The following is a 22,909-nucleotide window of genomic DNA, read 5'->3' as shown; positions in this document are numbered from 1 at the left end:
GTGTTCATATATTATACTTATATGCATGTAAATTTGTTTAAATGCGTTTCCAAAATGGGTGAACAGATTAACTATGTAAGAACTTTAGAGACCCTTTTTTATACATACATACATATATTCAATCGCATCTAAGCGCTGTCAAACATTCGCCATCAAATTAAAATTATTATTATCATTCAGATTTCTGGCGATTCATACGGCCGTATTCAATTTCCGAGCGACCTATCTATTATACTTGTAAAGTTGATACAATTTGATTCTTTCCATCAAAATAGGCACACTGTTAGGGGCTGTAAAAAACGGCAGGGGATGATGATATTGAAATAAAAAGCAAATACTAAAATGTGCGCGTTAGAGAGGGACGCACGCTAGGCATGTGAAAAAACAATTTCAAACATGGCTACTGCAGTTGCTTTGTTTTGTTGTATCATTGTAGTGAGAGAGATCGGACCCTTTGTAGGCCACTTATGTGGATATTAGATGCTATAAGGGCGCCCCACAATGCCGGATGGATATGCAGGTTTCGCGGATGCATATTTCTCCAGATATTATGCAATCCGAACCGCTATTGTGATTCTCCAGCGGAAGTGAACTGATTCGGATTGATGCGCGTTCAAACAAAAGCGTCGAAATATTATAAATTTGTAAACTATCCCATGAAAATTGAAAATTTTTTTTGTAATATACCACAAGACCTATTACTTATATTTAAAATAATAAATACAAACACTAAAAAATAGATAAAACTTTCTAAAAAAATTGATTTGTCAAAATATACAATTATAATTTCGAAATGTATATATTTTTTACAATATAAATTTGTCTATAACCATTGTAACATCAATCAAACAGTGTACGAAGCTTAAAGAATAAATATTAAAAAAAAATAAAAAAATAAAAAAAGGTGTAAACCCAGAAAATAACAGAATCAAGAGTAAAAATGTATGAAGTATGATAAAATAACATTTGTAAATACGACATACTAACAACAACAACAAAATTTGCATCACATGAATATTTTAAATTTCCGCATAAGATTTAACGGGTGTTTGTCAATTTTTAATAAATATTATCGCGATCAGAATAAAGCTCTCTTGAATTAAGTATCTATTTTTTCCTCTCATCTGATGTGCGAGTGTTCAATATGTTTGCTGCAGTTGGTAAAAAGCGTTCCCCGTTCAGCCATTGTTGCCTCATCATGCTGATCTGTTACATTTAATATTAGTTCTTTTTATTCAAAGGAGATTATTGTTCCCGTGGCAATATTAGTTTTTTGGTCCCTACCCGCCGAGCCATACCTACTGCATACATACAGAATAGTAATTATCAATAGGGACTACTGAATTGAAAGCCATATTCATATTTGAATGATGACTAAAGGGAGATTGGTGCTTATGTGCGATCGATTCGGAGAATCATTTAGACGGTTCGTTTAATTTTTTTTATGCTTTAACGTTTTGCTTAGGTCTTTGTACTCATCAACTATACAAAAAATATATCATCATCGAAACACATAGTACAAATAAATTTAAATACAATCAAACAATTATTTACATTAGAATTTTCTTGATTCGTGTTTTCATAACAAATTGCTGAAAAAAATAATTGAAATAAATATTTTTTACTTAAGAAAAACTCTTTACGGCCATTGTAAGTATTTATGTTAGAATAAAAAGGATGGATGTTTAAAAAAATATCGAATAATATTTCATCTATGATTAAATTCATAGTTTACTAATCAATAAAGATCATTTTTCAAATATTGCATGTAGGTACACGTAAATGTCATAAGAAAAACATGGTTTTTGTATGTTAGAAAATGACGTTTGTCATGAGAATTGTATTCGCTTATTTACTGTAGATATAGGATGTTTGAGAAAGAAGTGTTGTTATTTGTTTGTTTTTTTTTCAATAGTTTTTCAACCATAATTATTTATTCATTTGGTATTACCTTTCTGAATGACATGATGATTTAAATATGATAATAAAACACTTCAAAAATATATATAGAAAATCTGTATTTCTCGAAACTAGTTTTGTTGACATTAATGAACCCAGAAAGCGGTATTATATAATTCAAGTGTTTTATTTTGTATTTATTTCAACGAGAACATTTGTTTGAAATACAACTCCCCGTGAGTGATAAGTTAATAAGTACTTGTTCTCTGATTGACTCAAGTATTTGCATAAACACCCTTCGCAATGCCCGTAATTCGATACGGCGTAATATTTTCGCAAATTCTTTCCCGAGATATTCAGTGTGAATAGCGCGGATAGGTGCCTAGCGTTAAAACATTGGGGTGGTAATTTTCGAAATAAAGGGTTAGAAAAGGCCGCAGTCGTATATTATACGGCGGGAGTATTTCGAAATAAAGAATGTGATTAATTGCAAAAACGGAAAAAAAGGAATTTGAAGAGTCGGAGCACCCGTCATATCTCTCCTCTGCTCAACAGATGATGAAATTCGGAACGAGAATTTTTAATTAGACTAATAAACCCGAATCGAGACCCTCCAACAATAAATTATAGCGGAAATCAAAGTATAATTAAACTCGGTTAGAAAGATTTCGCTCGTACTTTGCAACAAATATAAAGCTTAGTTATTTCGATGAATGGGCAAATTAAGAAACGTAAAACAAGGATGTTTCACAGAAATAAATTATGAAAATATTGAGTACAATTAAATGATTTTATTACTTATTAAAAAACGATATATTTTTTTATCCGCTGAATATCATGCAGTAGTTTTTCAAAACTCCAGATAATTCTGAGAAATACAACGAGATTGAACTTAAATATCTTCATATAAAGGGAAATTATTTGGGAAAAATAGTAAATTTTGTATGTAAAGCATTGTTTACGTTGTGGTATGGTAATATAACACCATCCTTGTCATTCATCTTTCACTTTGAGTAATACTACTTTATAAACTTGATTTTCAAATAATAAGTTTGGCAGTGAACTCAACTGAACTCAAAATTATCTTGTAAATTGAATGTACTTTTTTCTTTCAAAGTTCATAGTAATTATAATTAATTTGCGTTAATTTTTCGTGCTATGAATTTATTCAATGGCGGAAATTTATGCATAAAATGGTGTGCGATGGGTTTCGAAAAAATTATATCAATTGCCGGCAAGATAAAGATCACAATTTAAGCATCGTGTTTCGAAGATTTTATAATTCGTTCTGTTATTTTCGTATTTACTTAAAATAAAACCTTTTTACCTCGCACGCAAATTATTCATTTTGCATCAAGTTGCGTGTTCTCCGAGCTACTCGCACAGCCCCTTCGTATCAAGTATCAGGTCATTCAGTAGGTCTTGTTTGGATTATTGCAATCAACTTGACTCCTTGTAGCAGTGCGAGCGATTCTGTCAGAACGCTTCAAACGCAAGGAACTGGAGTCACGACATTTTGAGCACTCTTCTTATGGGGGCTATTATTAAGACACGAATAAGCCATAACAATTTCAAATGGGACGTATTATGTTCTGAGAACATCTCTTTCTGTCAAATCATATTGACATCTAATATAACGTAATCTGTACAAATAAAAATCGATGCAAAATCACAATTTTACAAAATTTATTTAACAATTTCTATAAAATTTTGGCACATTGCATTCGATTATGCGCGTGTTTTTATCTACATGTAACAAATAAAAAAATATTTTTGTCTTTTTAAAAACAGTGCTTCATCCCAATAGCAGCGCCATCTGTTGACCATGACAATACACGTAATATTAAACACGGCTCATAGCGTTGAGATATCGAAAACTCCACTACTTTTTAAGCGTTTTGCTACAGCACAACTGAAAGTACTCCTATAATTGGAGATAATCCAGATTTATGAACAAGTATTTAGACACACTCAAAATGTTGTAAATAAATTAACTGGCCATATTATAAGCTAAAATAATAAAGTATAAATGATATTTTCTGGCGTTTCTCATGTATTTTATTATAATTCAGGATTCGGACCTCACATACTCGTACATACAAATGAATGAGTTTATGCTCAATAAAAAGCTTATTTCATCTCACCAATAGATGTCATCTCACCAATATGTTTGGAAATTGAATGATATATGTATACAGAAGTTTAAAAAATTGAGTTGTTGGGTTGTCAATCATGGGTAGAATTGGTAGAATAGAATGGGTAGAATTGGTATATGATAGTTACACGTGTGTAAAGTGATCACTTAACCAGCCTATGACGGTCGTAAGCCCCACAAAAGCCCAGACTTCCATATTCTCCTTATCTATGTTGCGATGTCAAAAAATATATTATAAAATAAACATGTAGGTATAACGACTTGATGATGACAAGATTCTTGTCGAAACCGGTAGGTTAAAGTGTACTAATAATAAAAAAGTGGATAAAACAAAGTTGTTTAATTTTATAAAGTTTATAAACTGTGCCACAAAGTATCTGCGAAAAACATTCAAGAAATAAAGACTTGTATTCATCCTATAATTTTATTAATATTTTTGGATCACCCCAGTTTTCTCAAGTTCGCCAGGTCTGAGGTTGAAAGTGTAGAAGTGGGTTGTAAAGTAGGGAGGTTGGAAGTAACGCATCATGTTGCGGGATCACGTTAGTTAGCTATTCCGTCTTGCACTCCAATTATTGCGTCACACGAACACTTGAATTGTGGAAATCGCTATAGCCGGCTCACATTGCATGGGCCATTTAGAATTCGTAATATCCGATCGATTTCGTATTTACGTACGTGTTCAGGACTTGCAGGTAGATAATATTAATTGCACTCGCCGGAGAAGGGTTGCATTTTTACTGCACACCCAGACAATCTAAACGATTGCAACTTACTACATATTATATTACATACGAGATGTTTAGGAAGGGTTTGTTATTACAGTAACTGCCAATATACTTTTAAACTATTTAACAAGTAATTATGAAAAATTGAAATATGTATATATAAGAAAATGTTCTTATTAAATGACCGAACAAAATTATACTTTGTATTTGTTGATAATAATTTAAATAGCGCCAATTTCTTAAAACACTACCTCAGGGCGCTTGACTACATATACATATTATATGTATAGTATGTTAAGTAAAAAGGGTAGATATTATTTCAATTATGCCTTAAAAATTTCATAAAAATATTTACTAAATAATTAAACAATTGATACATCACATCTCAATTCTTTGTAAGTAATTTTTTTATTTATTTATATCATGATATAAATAATGCCTAAGTTTAGCAAACCCAGAATTTGTGAACTAAAATTTGGACAGTAAAAATACGTTATAATTTTTTTTAAATTTGTATTTCTATTACTTGAAAAAGTTTATTTAAATTGAAAATGACACTCTCTGACGTTATCTAGTATGTTAAATAATTGGGAAAGAACTTACATACATTTCATGAAGGTTTCTGCTACTAACAAAATATATCAATTTCAACCAGAGATGGCTCCAAAGAAGTAGCAAGCCTAAGATATTTTCAATCGAAGCATAAATAGAATTTCCGAATTTGAATAATGTGGTTGTTAGTCACAGGTAGAATGGTGAATATTACACATTGTATAAAGGAATCACATAATCCAGCCCTACTCAGTATTACTCCCATGATTTATACGATATCAGAATGTCAAATCGCTTGTATTGGTTCTTCAATTCTTCTAGGATGGGATCGGTACATGTATAGTTCACTGATAATAGTAAGGTAAGTTCATGTAGATTGCTTTCCCATGAATCCTATTAAACTTGGTAGCCGGTCTTCAATACAATTTGCATATAAAAGTTTATAATTATGAAAAATTAACTGGAAAATTTATGTATCTAAGTGGAAAAGTGTCAACGTTTTTTATCGCGAAACAATCAAACGGAACAGTCCTGAGAGTATTGTTATTATTTTTATTTTAATTAAGTCGAGTTGTTTGCCTTTTAATAATTATACAGAATTGGTCGTAATTCGTAACGTTATGCCAGGTTTGTCAGTTAATTCAGACAATAATTGCCCCGCAAACACATTGCATGCAATCTAATTGCTTTAAGGAAACACAAGTGCGTACTCGGCTTGTTACACAGTAGCTGAATGTTTATGAGGCTATGTTACTATACACTGCCGTGCTAAGCGCATAAGGGGTAACTGATATGTATCGGTATTTTAATGGATTAATTCGGAAAACAATTTGAGTCTGTCCAAATAATTGTTCACATATATGGATTATCTCCAATCAGGAGTTATTTTTTATGTTATTTGTTATATAACAATGTAAAGTTGTTATTGAATAATATAAAAAAATACTCGTAATTAGAGATAATCCAGATTTGCGAACAAGTATTTGGACACACTGAAAATATTGTAAATAAATTAACTGGTCAAATTATAAGCTACAAATAATAAAATTAAAATGGTATTCTCTAGCGTTTCTCATGTACGTGATTATAATCCAGGATTCGGACCTCGGATACAAATGGAAAAAGTCTGTACTTAAGTTCCGAGAATTTTAGTAGTGTGGTTGTTAATCAAGGACAGAATTGGTGAATGTTACACGTGTGTAAGTGATCACTGAAACCAGTCTATGACGGTCGTAAGCTCCGTAAATGCCCAGACTTCCATATTCTTCTTCATCTATGTTGAGATGCCAAAGAAATAATATAAATGATTAATTCGGGGTCTGCACAGTCTGCAAATTGTTGGTTTTATTATATAAAATTAAAAAAAAAAACAATTTCAAATTTCAAATGTATAATAATGCGTATAAAATGTCTAACTTCTTCTAATTGGCTGTAGATACCCTATTTGCGTTTAGTAAGGTAGTATATTAGCATATGTGTAATAAGTAGGTGTGTGATATCCAAGAGAACTATCAACAATGTAAAAGTGTATTGATAACTGTCATTAAGTGCACTTAGCATTTTCACGAGATAATTTCTTTAGCACTGATAGCATACGTGGATGCATAATATGATATACGAATGTACGAACACATGTAGGATTCGCATGGTGATCGGACAAAAAAATAAACACAGTTATGGAATTCATAATTGGTGATGATATTTTTAATTTTTAATTTATTTATTTATTGGTCAGGAGTCGGTATAATCGGTGGGTTTGTATAGTATGAGGAAACGCATGAATATGGAAACGATAAAGATTATTTGTAAAGACAGATTGATGTGGCCTTCTATTCTCTCTGCTTACCCCAGTAGGGGAGGTGTGTGGTGGTTAGTTAGTTAGTTAATTTAGTAGAGAGTCACGGCTGCCATCAGTTGCAATTTTTTTTTAGTATAGATATATAGCCATAAAAAACGATGGATGCCTCATTTCAATTCAAATAGCTATGATATGTATCCAAGGGGTGAAAATCCAACATATGATGCAAATAAATAAACAATAATAAGGCAAAATAAAATTAATTTTTATAGTTAGTTTAAATAATAAAACAATTGATAAAAATCAATAGCACATGAATTGCTTAGCGCGTAGAATAACAAAAAAAAAACAACCAAACGATAAAAAATGTACGTAAGATTTATATCAAAGCTCATGTATATTTATCATGTAATTTTCTTTGTACTTACATACGAACTCAATTTTATGAAAATTGTATGGATATAGATAGATAGACGATACTCTAACTGGTAGAAGTAATAAAAATGTACGAGTGTGAATTTCCAGGCTGCTTTGTAATTACTTTAATTGAGATATTTGAAGTTTAATTAATATTTTATACAGACGTGTGTACGGAATCTTTGAAATTGTATTATAAATTTTGTTACGAAATCGTAAATTTGATCAAAGAAAAACTACGCGCTTACGAGTGGAATCGATTCAAAAAATTCCCTACTATAAATCAAATCTAATAAACACGCCTCTACGTTAATTTAACATTGTCTGCATATATTTCGTACCGCGGTGGCTATTCTTAGCACATTAGTTAAGATATTAATAACTCTTTACTGTCATTATAAATTTAATTAATGTTTTGTAGCTTCATTATAATGTGCAGTGCAATTTAACGTATCGTTAATATTTAAATAGGCTTTTAAAAAATTGCATAGTAGTTTTAAAGTACAACTCCCTTTTTATACGAATTCTAATAACACGGTGTTAAAAAGAAAAAAAGTATCCTAAATTCATTTTACAATGCGTAACAGCAATTTTGAATTTTCTACTTCCCTCGTATTTTTTTATTATTTCTTTAGTAAGCTTATATTAATTTCAATACAAACTACTTTTTACACTTAATTTATATCACATACGCAAATATTTACATCTTACAGTAAACAAAATATTTTTTAAAAATTCTTTCTGACTCTTTTCAATCTTCATATACGAGTATTCAGGCATCTTATCATACATTTTAAAACCCTTATACATTATACAATTTTGCGACTCTATTTTTGGCAGTCTTATATACTTACCTTTGATTTTTTTAAAGTATTTAATTGAGTAAAATTTAGATATCACAAGCAATAATGAAGTTTGTTTTTTTGATATCCTGAATTGATTTTATAGGAGAAAACCAATCTACCATAATAAATAAATTAGTAAATAATGCCGCATGAACAAAAAGACGTAGCTTAATTTAAATTCATTAAAAAAAACACCTATATTTTTTTGTTGTATGTAAAGTTAAGATCTTAACACCCGTTAAAATATTTTAACAGGTGTTAACGTCTTAACCGAATGCAACGAATAACCGATGTAATTGAACGCAATTTCTGAATTTCCAGCATTTATTTTGAAAACAATGTCTTAATAAGTCAGTTGTTGTACGCTGGTGTTCTACCAAGCTCAACGTACACAAACCTGATGATGCATAGATTCCAATGATTGCAATGGATGGGACGGGTGGCGTGCAGACTGTTTCCGTAATCAGAGGATGATTTATGACTATTCCTCGACTGTTCTACCTCGCATAGGCTAATATGGAAAAGTGTTGAAATAAAATTACCTACTCCAGTTAGAACGGACGCTTAAGCATATTGAAATAGATCTATTAAGAGCGATAAACAAAGAAATAAAAAGATTTATCATTTGCTAAATTCTATGCGGTAAAATATATGATATCTACATACTGTGTGTAATATATATTTCAACATTTGTTTTCGATTATTCATATAATATTGTAATTCAGCTCTTCTGTGTCTATCTAGAGTTATGTTAGAAAAATATATTTAATATTTATTATTTTTATTTGATGTTAGAGGCGACCAGTGATTGACATTGTCGGCAGTGCATTTCACTAATTAAAAAATAGTAGTATTTTAAAGAGGTCTGTTTGTGAATTTTACTTCTAAATTTACTTGTGACAAGCATGTAAAATTGTATGATAATTCATATTGGAGTATCTTTAAAAAATCCTGCAAAAACAGTTACTTTTTGAAGTTTTTTCTTCATAAACAAATCAAATTTAGCAGCAAAATTTATCAAACACATTAATCTTCTGCTTCAATATATCCTCTTACAGTTAAATCGACGTTCATTACAATATTTTCATTAAAAATATTTTTAAATTTCGTAGTAAGATAAAATATGAATATTTACTTTAAAATGACTCTCATGGAATGTCAATAAAATCATTCTAACTTTTACTTTTTTTTCTTAAATGTCAATAAAATACAAACAAGGATATACTCTTAAGCTGGAAGAGAACATATGATTTTATTTTAATATACTCAGCATATTTTTCATCTTGACCTATATAGGAAATGAACCGTAGACATTCGTACACTAGCTGAACGTGCTAACTACTCGTTTCAATGCAAGCAGACTTATTATTATTTGGGAACAACAAAAATAAAAATAAGAGTTAACAAATCTCAGGTATCACTCAAAGTTTCGAGGAATTATTTAAGATTAGTACTAAAAATGTTTTTTTCGCTGTTCGAGTAAAAGTGGGCATAAGGCGGCATTAATTACGAAGGAATACAAATAGGTAGCTTAATAAATACTTAAAAAATGAAATCTAAGGTAGAGAAACAAATGAAGGCAGCTGTAAGGGGTAGCTGACTGGTATTAGAGTTAATCAGGGTTATATTTTATTTTAAAGGGTGAATTATTACGTTAAGTACTCTCAAAAAGAGGAATTTGAAGAATCTGTATACTTAGGATTACATTGAAAGAAATATAATGATTAAAAAAAGAGTTTACGATGTACCTACTTGTTAAATATAAATATTATGCTTTTAGGTGTTTCATTGCGATTTTTACGATTGAATTGTTTAAAAAAATTAAACTTAACACTCCCTTGTTATTCATTTCTCACTTTGTGAAATTCCACTTAAAAATTCTACTTTACGACGAACGGTTTCGGAATAATCATACAATCATCAGTTCAACTAAGTCCTGTGTTCTCTGAAATATATAATAGTATTTCTATATCACGATATGTATAGGTATTTAAGAGATGATATTCTTCTAACCTTTATCCGCAGTGTTATCTTGATCGTTACATAAATAAAGGCAAGGTGATCATTTAAGGACCAGTCAAGTAATATTTATTGAATAAATATAAGAGTGTAAAATCATTCAACCTGGGAATCGAACCCGGGGTCACCAGAACGGTAGCTTAACACCACAGAAGCGGACAAAATGATATAGGACCATGAAATATTAATATTAAAATTTTATGTTTATTCAACCAGCACTTTAATTACCCATTGAAATATAATATTCATTTATTTATTTTAAACATATTATATACATAAGTTACATGTATAAAGACATGAGATTAAGGTTAATGAGACTGAAAAACCAATAAGAAAGTAACAAATTAAAAAAAAAACGAAAGGATAAGTGTAAAAAATAAAACAAATAACAGTTACAGTAAATAGGCATATAAAAAACATTAGGTATACTACATGTGTGTCGGGTTCTGGTCCCATGGTTAGTGTCGCGGACTCTTAAGTCAAATTTCTCGGTTCGAACCCCATTCTACCACAATTTGATACCTATTTCTAATAATAAGCCGCTTAGGCTCACAGAAACGGGATGAAATTGAAATATATGTGTAAATAATAAAAACACAAATATTTATATTTTTTTAAATAAAAAAAAAACTTTTAATTAAAGTAAGGAGGGAGAGATTAGAGATCACGGTGGCGTATGTCTAAAATATGCAAGGCCAAATTAAAATCATAATTTCACATGGCAAAGTTGGTAATAGGAAGAAAACTCGATTCGTATCCCAGAAAGTTCGGTACGAATTTCATCCAAAAGACGGATTCCGAATCAAATATTCAGAACGCAATCCGAGTGCGGGGTAAATAAATAACCCTTGCCTCACTCGTTCATCTGATGATGTAATTCAAATTTATAACTTGCTAGACAAATCTACAGTCGTGATTACTAATTAATGTTTCATGCATGTAAATTACGAAGGAAAGGCCCGAAATATTAAATAGATCCCGATCCCATTATCAGACGCAACGCGGATTTATCAAATATGTACGGAAGGTAAATAAAGCCACCCTCACACGAGGGAGAATACATCGTAAATGTTTTTTGAACATTTACCCTACTTTAACAAAAGTGCTACATCGAAAATAATATGTAAAAAAAATATAATAAAAATAATGTTGCATGTCCAAATCATATGATCAATTTAATCGATAATGCTCATTTTAGTCTTGTATTCCTTCATTATTTCACCAATTTACCATATATCCTCACGTTCGATTGAGAGATCGCATTTAGACTTCTTTCATTTAAAAAACAACTATTAATATCAACAATCACTTGATTGTGTTACAACGAAAAAAATATGTTATAAAATACAATAAAACAATATTGCATGTACAATAAATTGTTTTTTTAAAGAGAATCAAGTGATTGTTGATATTAATAGTTGTTTTTTAAATGAAAGAAGTCTAAATGAAGTGTAAATGCGATCTCTCAGACGAACGTGTGGATATATGGTAAATTATTGAAATAATTAAGGAATGCAAGGTTAAGAGAAAGCATTATCGATCAAATTAATGATGATTTGGACATGTGTAACGAATGATTGGGGAAAGAACAGTAAAAAATGTATGAGGCGGATGTAGTTGGAAATAGGAGAGGAGGAAGACCGATTTAAACTTGGGATGATTAAATGATTCAAACACTTGAATGTGGTTAGCTCGTGAGGAGTTTCGGTGGGTATGTATGAGGAGATGCGTGGATGTGGAATAAGCGAAAATTGTTCTCAAAGACAGATTGGTGTGGCGTTCTATTCTCTCTACCTACCCTGTGGAGACGCTTTGTAATGGTCAGTTAGTTAGTTTTTTTTTATGGAAACAAAATACAAAATTATCTAGATATTTTTTTTATTCGGTCAATAAGGAGTTTATTAGATACAAAAATATTTTGATCCCAGGTTTAACTGTACATAACGACGTCATCTTGAAATAGTTAAATATTTACACGAATAAAAACACCTGGAATGTTCCAAAGAATACTGTTTTCCGTAAAAGAATATAAAAGTGTGATAGATTCCATAACACTAGAATTATCTAGAAAAATAATGGTACAAAACCAGCAGGAAATATTACGATAAGAAATTCGTTTTCACTTATCAAGAATATGAACTAGTAAGACGCTGACACTGTGCTTCACAATAGTCCAAATAATTAATCAAATTTGATTAATTGTGCTTAGCTTAATTCCAACAGATAAAATCGGAATGAAATCAGATTAATGACCTTTCCGAAAAGAAAATTTAAGGGGTCAAATGACTCATTTTAAAAACGTTATAACTGACTTAGAAATATGTAAGGGTTGGGGGATGAGGGTTGTTTGGTTGCAGAGGGCGAGGGGTGAGACAGTGGAATATTTGATTCAGTCTAATTAACATGCTTATAACAAGTAACCCAAGATTTGCTTCTTACATTTCGTCTGTACAAGATATTATATTATTGCTCGCGTCTCCATTAAATTCCTGAAATAATTATGATATTTTTAATTAATATTGTGCGCTGGTAATTTTCAGAAATGAAATCATAAAAACGTCAATAATGATTTCGTAAAAAAACTGTGAACTGTAAAATGACTTTTTAATTTATTTAAAAAATACAGATCATTATTAAATATTCCATAAGAGAATCCATATCAAAATGGCTAAATGTCAAATATAGTGTAATGGTTAACACATTTGACTACCAAGCTGGAAGCCGCGGGTTCTGTTTCCAAGGTGATCATAATAAATATTAACGACTTTTAACTCCAATATTTACTTTAATATTACTCCAAACTGATACATAAAGCGAAGGATTGATTATCTTGCCTTCATGTAAGTATCGATTGATATACGAGTAATACTGTATCAATATGATGCAGTGCCCTATACACCATTGAAGACAAAACAATGTTTCATTAAAAAATGATAGATAAATGTTAGATATTTACATATATGCTTCAAAAATAATGTTTTTACTTATAACAATGATTAAACAATGTTTTTACTTATATAAAGAATCAGAAGAATATGTTGAAAGTGTGTTACAATTGCAAAAAACAGTATAACCAGTTACGAAAACAATCAAAACATAAGTATTTAATTTAAAATGTGTACTTACCTAATAAGTTTCATCACCTCGAATCAAAATTACCAGGACTCCAGGAACGGTTACTCGGTGAAGATATGTTGTAATATCAAGTTACATTCGGTGTTTTCCTTGGTAATCCGCCTTCCTCGCGAGGGGTGGGTGAGTACCCATCCAGGAGTGCGCTGAAGCCTCCCGGAACCCCCCTGAAATTCCCCTCTGAGGCACAAACCCCCCCTCCTTCTCAAGACACCCCCCTGCCCGAGGGTTGCTGAACCCGAAATCTTGTAACTCGCAAAATTAATTCACCAAAAATATGAACTATTAAACGTCATTAGTCAAGACCGGCAGAGGGTTCATGAAATTTTGAGCGTGTTTATTTTCGGAGGGTAAACATTGCTATCCGTCTACTATTTGATATCTTCCGCGTTGCTCCATTCAGATTCGCCGAGATTATAATATTATGTAAATATTCATATTCTGCACGTTTCTATCATCTTTTAACTATCTTTTTGTGTATTTCTTTTGTAATAGTTTACTGTTTACTTCTTGGACTGATGCTAACAGAACGAGGTGTTGTATGAATTCACTGTTTGCAATCCTGGTTTGAGTAACAATGGATGATTCTGCGAACGATCTTAGACACAGCGGGATTCTGGCGGTTTATGACCGATCGGAAAGATTAAAATAATAATTGGATCCTCGAATAGATATTAAATCTTAATGTTTACTAAACACTGATTTATGTATTTCCAAAGCAAATGTTTTAATGGATTTTACTACGTAAATTAACTGAAATGTTTTTTAACAGGATGTTTTAATGTATTCCTTCAATGTACCCACGACCCATTGACTTAGTAACACCCCTACCGGACACTGTGACACACAAATCAAGTTTAATAAGTGTCAATTCATTCGCAACACATAAATGCTTTGCATCTGTCACCATTAATTCCTATGTACACATTTGCGTCTGTAGGTGACGATTACATAATCATGATGTGTACGGCGAATAAAATAGCCCTGTCAATCCCAACAATTTTAAATTAACGTACTTATTTAGTAAAAAAATAATGAAATGATATCGATATAAACGATTCCAATAAAATAAATAATAGTTTTCCTCATTTTTTTCTGCAATCAAATATAATCAATATGTTATAACGGTCCCTAGCAGGAAATGAACAGTCAAAGGTATCCTGTATCAGAAAAGGTCCTAAAAGAAAGATGATTTATTGAAAAAGGTCTCTAACAACGGGCAGTATTAAAATAATAAACAAAGTGTATGTTAAGATTAAATAAATTAATATAATGCATATAAATGTGTTTATGGTAGGCACATATGTAAAATAAAATACTTGTACTATTTTGGTTGTTTAATATGAAATAAAAATAATGTAAACTCTAAAATTTATTGAAATAAACGTAAAGAGATATAATCAATAATAAAAAATCTCTGAAATACTTTTCACACTTTCAATCAGTTGAGATTTTATATAAGTTTTAATACTTTACATTTTAAAATTCAAGAAAATCCCTTAATACCGATATACTCGTAAATGTTCCTGCTAAAGTAATTTTGATTATTTTGTCTTGCAATATTAATCGTATTTCAAAATATAATCAAAATTGTATAAACGATTGTCTTTTCAATCTAATAAAATATCCATTTTCAATTTTAAAATTCACTTTTTGACAATTGAAATTTGACATACGACAATTCCGAATCAATAAATGATATTATATCTCCTGTTTCATTAATTAACATATTTTAAATCATCTAAAATTATCATATATATTCGTAATTTACATAATTTTAATGTACAATAATTTCATATCAACAATTACAATCTTTGCTTTTTTAATGTATGAATAAACGTCGTATTGTTGGTAGATTATTTGTGTTTTTTGTGTGCAATAATGATTCAATAGTCAAATATCAATGACAATAATATATCTATCTATTGTGCATTTCAGCATTCATCAATATTCAATAAAACATGTATACATTGAGCATTTTTATATTGTATTATAAATTCACAATGAGTTGATTCGAATAGTTTTTGTTCATGGGGTCAAATGGATCGCGTTTATCGTTCTCCCTTATATCTTAATTGCTTGTCACCCCATGCTTTATTCCGCTCTGTTATGGGAACATTTTCATAATTCATAAAATAAACAGTATGACCTTTTATTTATCGATACGGCTGATGGTATCAAATAACATATCGGTAAATAAAAGATGATAATTAAATTTGGATAAAAAATATTTTCAATGTAATGTTGTATGGTGGTCGAATGACTATTTTTTTCAAATCTAATCTCTAAAAAGATGAGGAATACTATGGAAATCTGAGCATTTATGGGGCTCACGACTTGTATCAACCATTTAAATATTAAATTAATATTAATTTTTGAAAAATATATATACGGAATACTTGAAATAATAACAAACAGTCACTTATTAAATACACTAAATATTGTATAAACTAATTTTGTTCGGTCATTTAAAAGGAACATTTTCTTATACATACATATTTCAATTTTTCCTATTAACTAGTGAATTGAAATACGTCGTGTTCAATCAATCACAGCTGTCAAAAGGGTATATATTTTTGTATTCTTATTACCTTCAAATAATGTTTCCCATTACTTCGTTTGTGTATTGTGTGTCGCAAATTTAACTATCGCATGTAAAACCCAAAATTAAAAAATCGATGTTTATTCTACAAAGTACCCATGTTCATTTTTCACAGTTCGTAATACGCAAAGGCTTGAACTTTAATTATATTAGGAAACTAATACATTATGACGTTTATGATATCAGTAAATAATACAGTATAACATTTACTAAAATTCGAAATGAAATAATGATTTAGGAGGGATTTAAGGGGCGGGAGGGAGTTCATTAATTTCGATGTTATTACATTTACATCGTCAAGATCTTTGAATTTGTGGCGAAGTGTTTTTGGTTATTCCTAGTAAATTCAGCATTTCAGCAAGACGTCGCATTAGCAGCACTAAGCGTCCTCCTGAAAATTTTCTTTCAACGAATTGGTTCGAATTTTTTTCTTTTTCAGGTGCCTGTCTATGAAAGCGCCCGACAGGTATGAACTCCCCCCTGTCCCTCCCCCGCGTCAGTTAGCCGGTAGCTTCCGTTAGCTTCCCGGGAGCTCTCGCTAGCTTCCCGGGAGCTCTCGCTAGCTTCCCGGGAGCTCTCGTTGGCTTCCCGGGAGCTCTCGGTCGCTCTCCGGTCGCTTCCGGTCGGCGGGGTGTTAGCCTGGGTGCGCCGCTTGCTGCGATCCGCACAATCTGCCACCGGAACGGGAATATGCTTCCGAACAAGCGCCAGGTTAACCTAACGGACGGATTACCACTGACTAGCTTCTACGTGCATCTGTCATATCAGCCGAGTGTGCGCGTGGTCCTACAATCGGTGACGACACTCAATGCCTCCTTGATATTCGCATTTGCTTGGGCGAGAACGTATTAACGTACCATCAGATTCAGCCTGTTCGTCTCGCAATACCATTCATTTTATAGACTATTTACGGGAACTTGCACGAATAATACGATCGTATTTTTTAACTTCGCTTTATTACTATTTTCGATTGTAACATTATGGCTGGTAATTGTACGTAGAAGTATTCGCGGATAAAAAACGGGATTTTCAGTCTCAATCCACTTTGATAATCCGTCCATTATTGTTTTGAAAAGCTTGTAGTTATGTGTTTCATTCGTGCAATTTTTTTTCTGTTTCTGTCCAAAATGTCTATGTGTATATTCAGATTGTTTTGATGTCGTTTGAAATAAACGCAAAGACCTTTTCTTTGTCTCTGTAAAATCACTGCAAAATGCAAAGCAAGTATCGCAATCCAGGTTACACCCCAGTTTGTATTCAAAAATTGAAATTTTTGTTTATTTTGTATTTACATACGTATGTTTGTACCCGATTATGATTTTTCCCGCATGCTCCGTTTTAATTTATAATTTAATTTCATTACTTAATGTATGTTTAAACATAACTGTATCATTGTTATTGCTTGAATTTGAACCTATATTGTGTAAAATTTCTTAGATTTCAAACAAAACACGATAAATTCGAGCTTCAAAAATCACTGGAAGATTTTAAACTAATTTTATCAATTGGTTCGGCAGTCACATTTTGTTTATTTAAGTTTAACGTAGTAAATACCACTTTTTCTTAAAATCTATTATGACACGTATTTCAATGCATAACACATGATCTTACGGTGATGCAGATTGCAACGAAACACGTGTCACAATCGATTTTAAGAAACAATGGTATTTACTAAGTAAAACTTAGATTAATAAAACAATTTCAAACTAGCTTGTGAATATTGATCGCCGATACAATATGTCCCATTAAATGCAGTTGTTTGAGCCTTCAGGAGACCGTTGAGGCTGTGCAGAATGTGGAAGTAGCTACCCCCGGCGACCGGAGGGTAGAACGCCATGTGTAGTGATGCGCGGCGCTAGTTAGGCGGAGGATTTCACGCCCATCCAGGCATGTTAGGGCCTTCTGGCACGGCTTCCGTGCCTCCCGCTGGGACGGCTTAAGCTCCTGACATCTATAATCAGGGGAGACCAAGCGAGGACCGCTTAAAGCACTCACAACATGACACATACGAGAAATGAATAGAAATAAATCAATTCTGCCTTTGATCAATATTTGATATTAATAATTTGTAAGAAGAGATCTATGTGCTTGAGAAATTATAAAAATCATTTAAAATAATACAAAATGAATGAAACCTATTTATCAAAGTTGACGAATTAAAATTTAAAAGTAAACATTTGTATAATTCAACTTAATAAGTTTTATTGACTAGTTTCGAAAACTACAGTTACAGGTGAATAGTAAAATAGCAAATGGTAATAGTGAGTTTTACTATTCACCTCACAGTTACAATTTAGTATTTTACTATTCACCTGTAGATGAAAATAACTGAATTTTTCGCAACTAGTTGTGTATAACAAAGTGATATTATATATACAAGTTTTTTAAAAAGTAATCAACATGTTATTCCACAAAGTCAATGCCGATTCAATAAATAATATAATGTTGACTTACACGACATTTCGAATGAGAAACGCGAAAATGCAGAAGATATAAAAGATATTGCTTTCAAATACATCGAACTACCTTTTTCCAGTGTAGCTACTACTACTAAAAAAATATATAGTTAATAAACTTCATACATAATATTCGTCAAAGTAATAACGTTTTTTCTTATTTGTAGTAAATTTCTAATTTCATTTCGTGGACCTTTGGTTTAACTCCCCTGAATTGAAGTGCAATTTCCATAGACGGGCTGTGATGCGCGTAGCATTTTACTTCATCCATTGTTCCATCACCGAATTGCGTGTAGTTTTGACAAAACACGGGACACGGAATGGTGTTGCCGTTTTTGAAAAAAAAAACCTTTTTCCCAACCGGAGCGTGCTTGCAATGACAACCCAAAACACAATACAACGGCCACTCACAAAAGGAGCTATTAATGTGATTCAAAAACATGTTTTTTGTGAAATGTGTTACGACTTTCAATTATCATCCCTTGCATCTGGAAGGAGACCTCTTGAAATTTAACTAAGGGCATGAATAGTGGCGACAAATATATGGTATGTACAAATGTACATAAAAAGTACACGACATCTTCCACTATGTATTTTAAAAATCTATGATCAATTTGAAATTGAAACGATGGATTAAATTTTTCCATCATAATAATATAAAATAATTAAAAAGTAACTTTGTTTTAAAATCAATATAAACATTTTATTATAACTTAATTATAATGTTTACCGGTTTCGAAGCTAACCGCTTCTTTATCAAGACTGATTAATACTAATAGTATTAATCAGTCTTGATAAGGAAGCGGTTAGCTTCGAAACCGATAGACATTATAATTAAGTTATAATAAAATATTTTTTGTGATTGTAAAACAAAGCTACATTTTAATCATAAAATGTAAAATCACAATGTTAGTGCTTCAAATATAAATTTAAAAAAAAAATTACATTGCAATCATTTAAAAATGCATAAGCTACTAAATTGGACCGAAGTCGCTTTATAGTGATTGTAAATAACTTGATGGCAAGGTACAATAATCTAAAAAAATGCTTTTTTTAAACGATCAAATTCGAACCAGAGACCCCATACATTTAAGTCAAATATGTTGACTACTATGATATAAGTAATAATACAATAGTTCAATTTTTAAAAATAATGTTTCAGCCAGTTGTTTTAATACTAAAGGTAGTTAGTTCATCAGTGATATTTTAATTTAAATATAGTATAATTTAAAAGAAAAAATGTAAGTTATGGTGATACTCTTCTTTCAACTCATCCGTTATTAATGGTGCATAGGGCACTGCATCATATTGATGCAATCTTACGTTTATCGTTAGTAAAAATCAAAGTGATTATCCTGCGCTACCAGTCCAGGAGCAATAGTAAACAAACATTTGAATGAAAAAAAACGAATGATTTATTTTGACTCCCACTGATAATTGAATCTGGGACCTCAAGCGTGGTAGCCAAATGCTGTAACCACTACAATATACACTGCAGTTGCAACATGCAATCGTGAATGATTCCGAAAATTTTGTACAATAACAATGATATACAATGTGTAGTTCATCAGTTAAGTTTAATTCTTGCACTGAACAACGATAAAGAAACCGTTCTTTAATTTTTATCTTAATTAGTGTCTTATTAATCACAAAGTAAAATACAAAAGGCAGTAGAGATGTGAGATCTATAAGAATTACAGATATCATTAGGGTCAATTATCATTAAAGTAATTGCAGCTCTTTGTCGATTCATATTTATGGACCATGTAATTTAGTTCCTCTAGTTAACGCCTGCTACACTGCGGACTTCATACAATGCCCTCCGAGTTCACTGATTCGTGTGAAAACGTTTCGACGTAATCCTCAATTATTGTTTTGAATAATATCCGTGTTTTTCATTTTATCTGCAGTAGCAGATGCACTGCGCTTACAATGTAATCCTATCAAACGTGGAAAAAAAAACTAGTTTGTTCACTCTTCTCTACAACCTCTTTATGCGTGCACTATTTACCGAGTTGCCGATCAACTAAAAAACCTTCGTGAAACGTTATCGTGTCAGCTATTTTGTATGTTAATACTCAGGAACATTTTATCCTTTTAAGCCAGTTTAAACATTTTTTAATTAAATTTAACTCATTTTTAAAATATTTTTCGTTTGTAAACTGTTGTACTACAGTTCACCTACACAGTCTACCACGATAGCTTGGTTGTCAATCATCGATAATGGTGAATGCTACACGTTTATAAAGTGATCTCTTAAACTAGCCGTAAGCTAGTTTCATAGGTCGTGAATATCCATACATCCGTATTCATTATGTTTGTTGATATATCAAAATAAAAATTAAATATAACTCATAAGTGGACAAAAACCTGATTTGAGAATAAATATTTGGATGCAGTCAAAATATTATGATTATGTTAAGTATTTACAATTAAGAATTTTTTATTTCTTTTTAAATGAAAACATTGGGTCTCGAGTCAAGATGGAGTATTGATTTAAAAAACTTTACTACGCCAGTTGAAAAAAAAAACAGTTATATTTTTTTACAATTTTTTTGTTTCGAGTTTTACTCAAAAATGTCTTTCGTGTTTTTATTGAAGCGCAAATTTTAAAACTAGTTTAATGGTTTTTTAAGAAAAAAATAACCCTTTTTTATTGCTAAAGTTAAAAAAAAAAACAAGTAGAATGGTTACTGATACACAATTTGACAGATGTATTAATATACCACCATCAATATCTATACATAGTAAAAATAACATTCCCAGAAAGGGAAACAGATTATAAAAATGAACGCATCAGCCTCGCTCTAAAAAAAGATGTTGCATAAACAAAAGTGCAGTATCGCTGCAGCCAGAAGCGTGTGTTTGTTATTATGCCGCCCGAGGCGTAAGGGTAGGTACCCTGAGTGGGGGATGGGGCGCTAAAAAATATCTCCATCATGTGGGTTGAAACAACTAAGGGCTGCGAGTACTTGTGATCGATTTTCATATCTGGGACAGCCGCGTCTCGCATCTGTGAGATCTTAAGTGCTCACTGTACTGTTACAGTGGCTGGGATATGCATACGTATACACCCTCACAAGTGTGCTACGATTGTGTATGAAAATGTGTGATTATTGGTAAATGAAACAGTTATATGTTTGTGTTAGTTAAATAACAATAAGTTGATTTGAAACAAGTTTTTCAAATCCCAAACAAAGTATCAGTTTTTTTTATATATGAATGTATTTCGTAGCAACAAATAATAATACCTACAAATAATAACAAATTTGGATAATTTATAAAGCGCCTTTTTCGTAAAATACCATTTGAAGGGCTTTCAAATATTTGTATACAATCCATATTGTTTTTTTAAACGATAAAAATACAAAAAACCAATATGAAATAAAAAGTTGTTCAAATATGTAGTATAATAATAGACTATGTTTTTATAGATTTTTAAAAATATTTGCCATGTACAAAACCTTATATTTTAATATATTGTACAATACATAATTCTTATAAAATAAATAATTATAATAATAATAAATAAATAAATAATCAATATCTAATGCAAAATTTATATTCTGTTAAATTCGCTGTCTAGATAATTATATTCTTAATATAAATCTTTTATTTCCACGATGTTGAATTTAATTTAATAACCCAACTTCAGTTGAATATGTTTTTTTTTCTCCCCATCTCTCCATCTCCTCTTTTATCTTTTTTTTTACTATCGCAATGTATTTTATTGTCAAAGTCACTTGCAAACGAGTGGAGGCTTTAAAAATATTTTGAAATAATCATAATTATATTCAATCAAATATTAATTTCTAAATAATAATTAATAAAATAATAAAACCCTTATCCGCACCCCAATGGTGCATAGGGCACTGGGTCTTATAAACGCAGTGTTATCATGATCGTTTTACACATGAAGGAACGGTGATCAGCCCTCCGCTTCAGGTACCAGTCCATGGTAATATTGAATAAATATTACAGTGAAAAAATCACTTATTTTATTTTTACCCCCCTTGGGAATCGAACCCGGGACCTCCAGAACGGTAGCCGAGCGTGCTGACCATTACACTACGGAGGCGGACTATAATAATTAAATATTTTAATTTTTAATAAAATTTATTCAGATAAATAAAAAGTTGCTATGAATATCGATCTTCTTCTTTGACTATTACCGTATAAAATCTATCAGAGTGGCGGCAGATTGATATTCTGAAGAGTATATATGTAGGTACATATATGTACTCAAATAAACTCATTTTTATCGCTTAAAAAAACTATTTATATGTTGGTTTTAAAACATGGATGT

General features: G+C 31.1%; 1 protein-coding gene across 15 annotated transcripts in view; it reads left to right on the top strand.

The window, feature by feature from the left end:
• dac (dachshund family transcription factor) overlaps positions 1-22,909 on the top strand; it is a 302,887-nt gene that overhangs the window by 31,141 nt on the left and 248,837 nt on the right. For 9 of the 15 annotated variants that reach the window (XM_088277138.1, XM_088277148.1, XM_088277142.1 and 6 more), the window contains exon 2: positions 16,587-16,613. The exons of the other annotated variants lie outside the window; for them this stretch is intronic. In XM_088277138.1, coding sequence (XP_088133264.1) covers positions 16,587-16,613 — 27 coding nt within the window. The remainder of the gene's footprint in view (positions 1-16,586; positions 16,614-22,909) is intronic. 15 annotated transcript variants of the gene reach the window in all.

The sequence above is a fragment of the Brachycentrus maculatus genome, unplaced genomic scaffold, assembly GCF_059751285.1.
Source record: "Brachycentrus maculatus isolate JH-2025_06_01 unplaced genomic scaffold, ASM5975128v1 h1tg000039l, whole genome shotgun sequence".
Lineage (NCBI taxonomy): Eukaryota > Metazoa > Arthropoda > Insecta > Trichoptera > Brachycentridae > Brachycentrus > Brachycentrus maculatus.
Note: the sequence above shows the minus strand (reverse complement) of the source record. Positions and strands in the feature narration are given on the sequence as shown.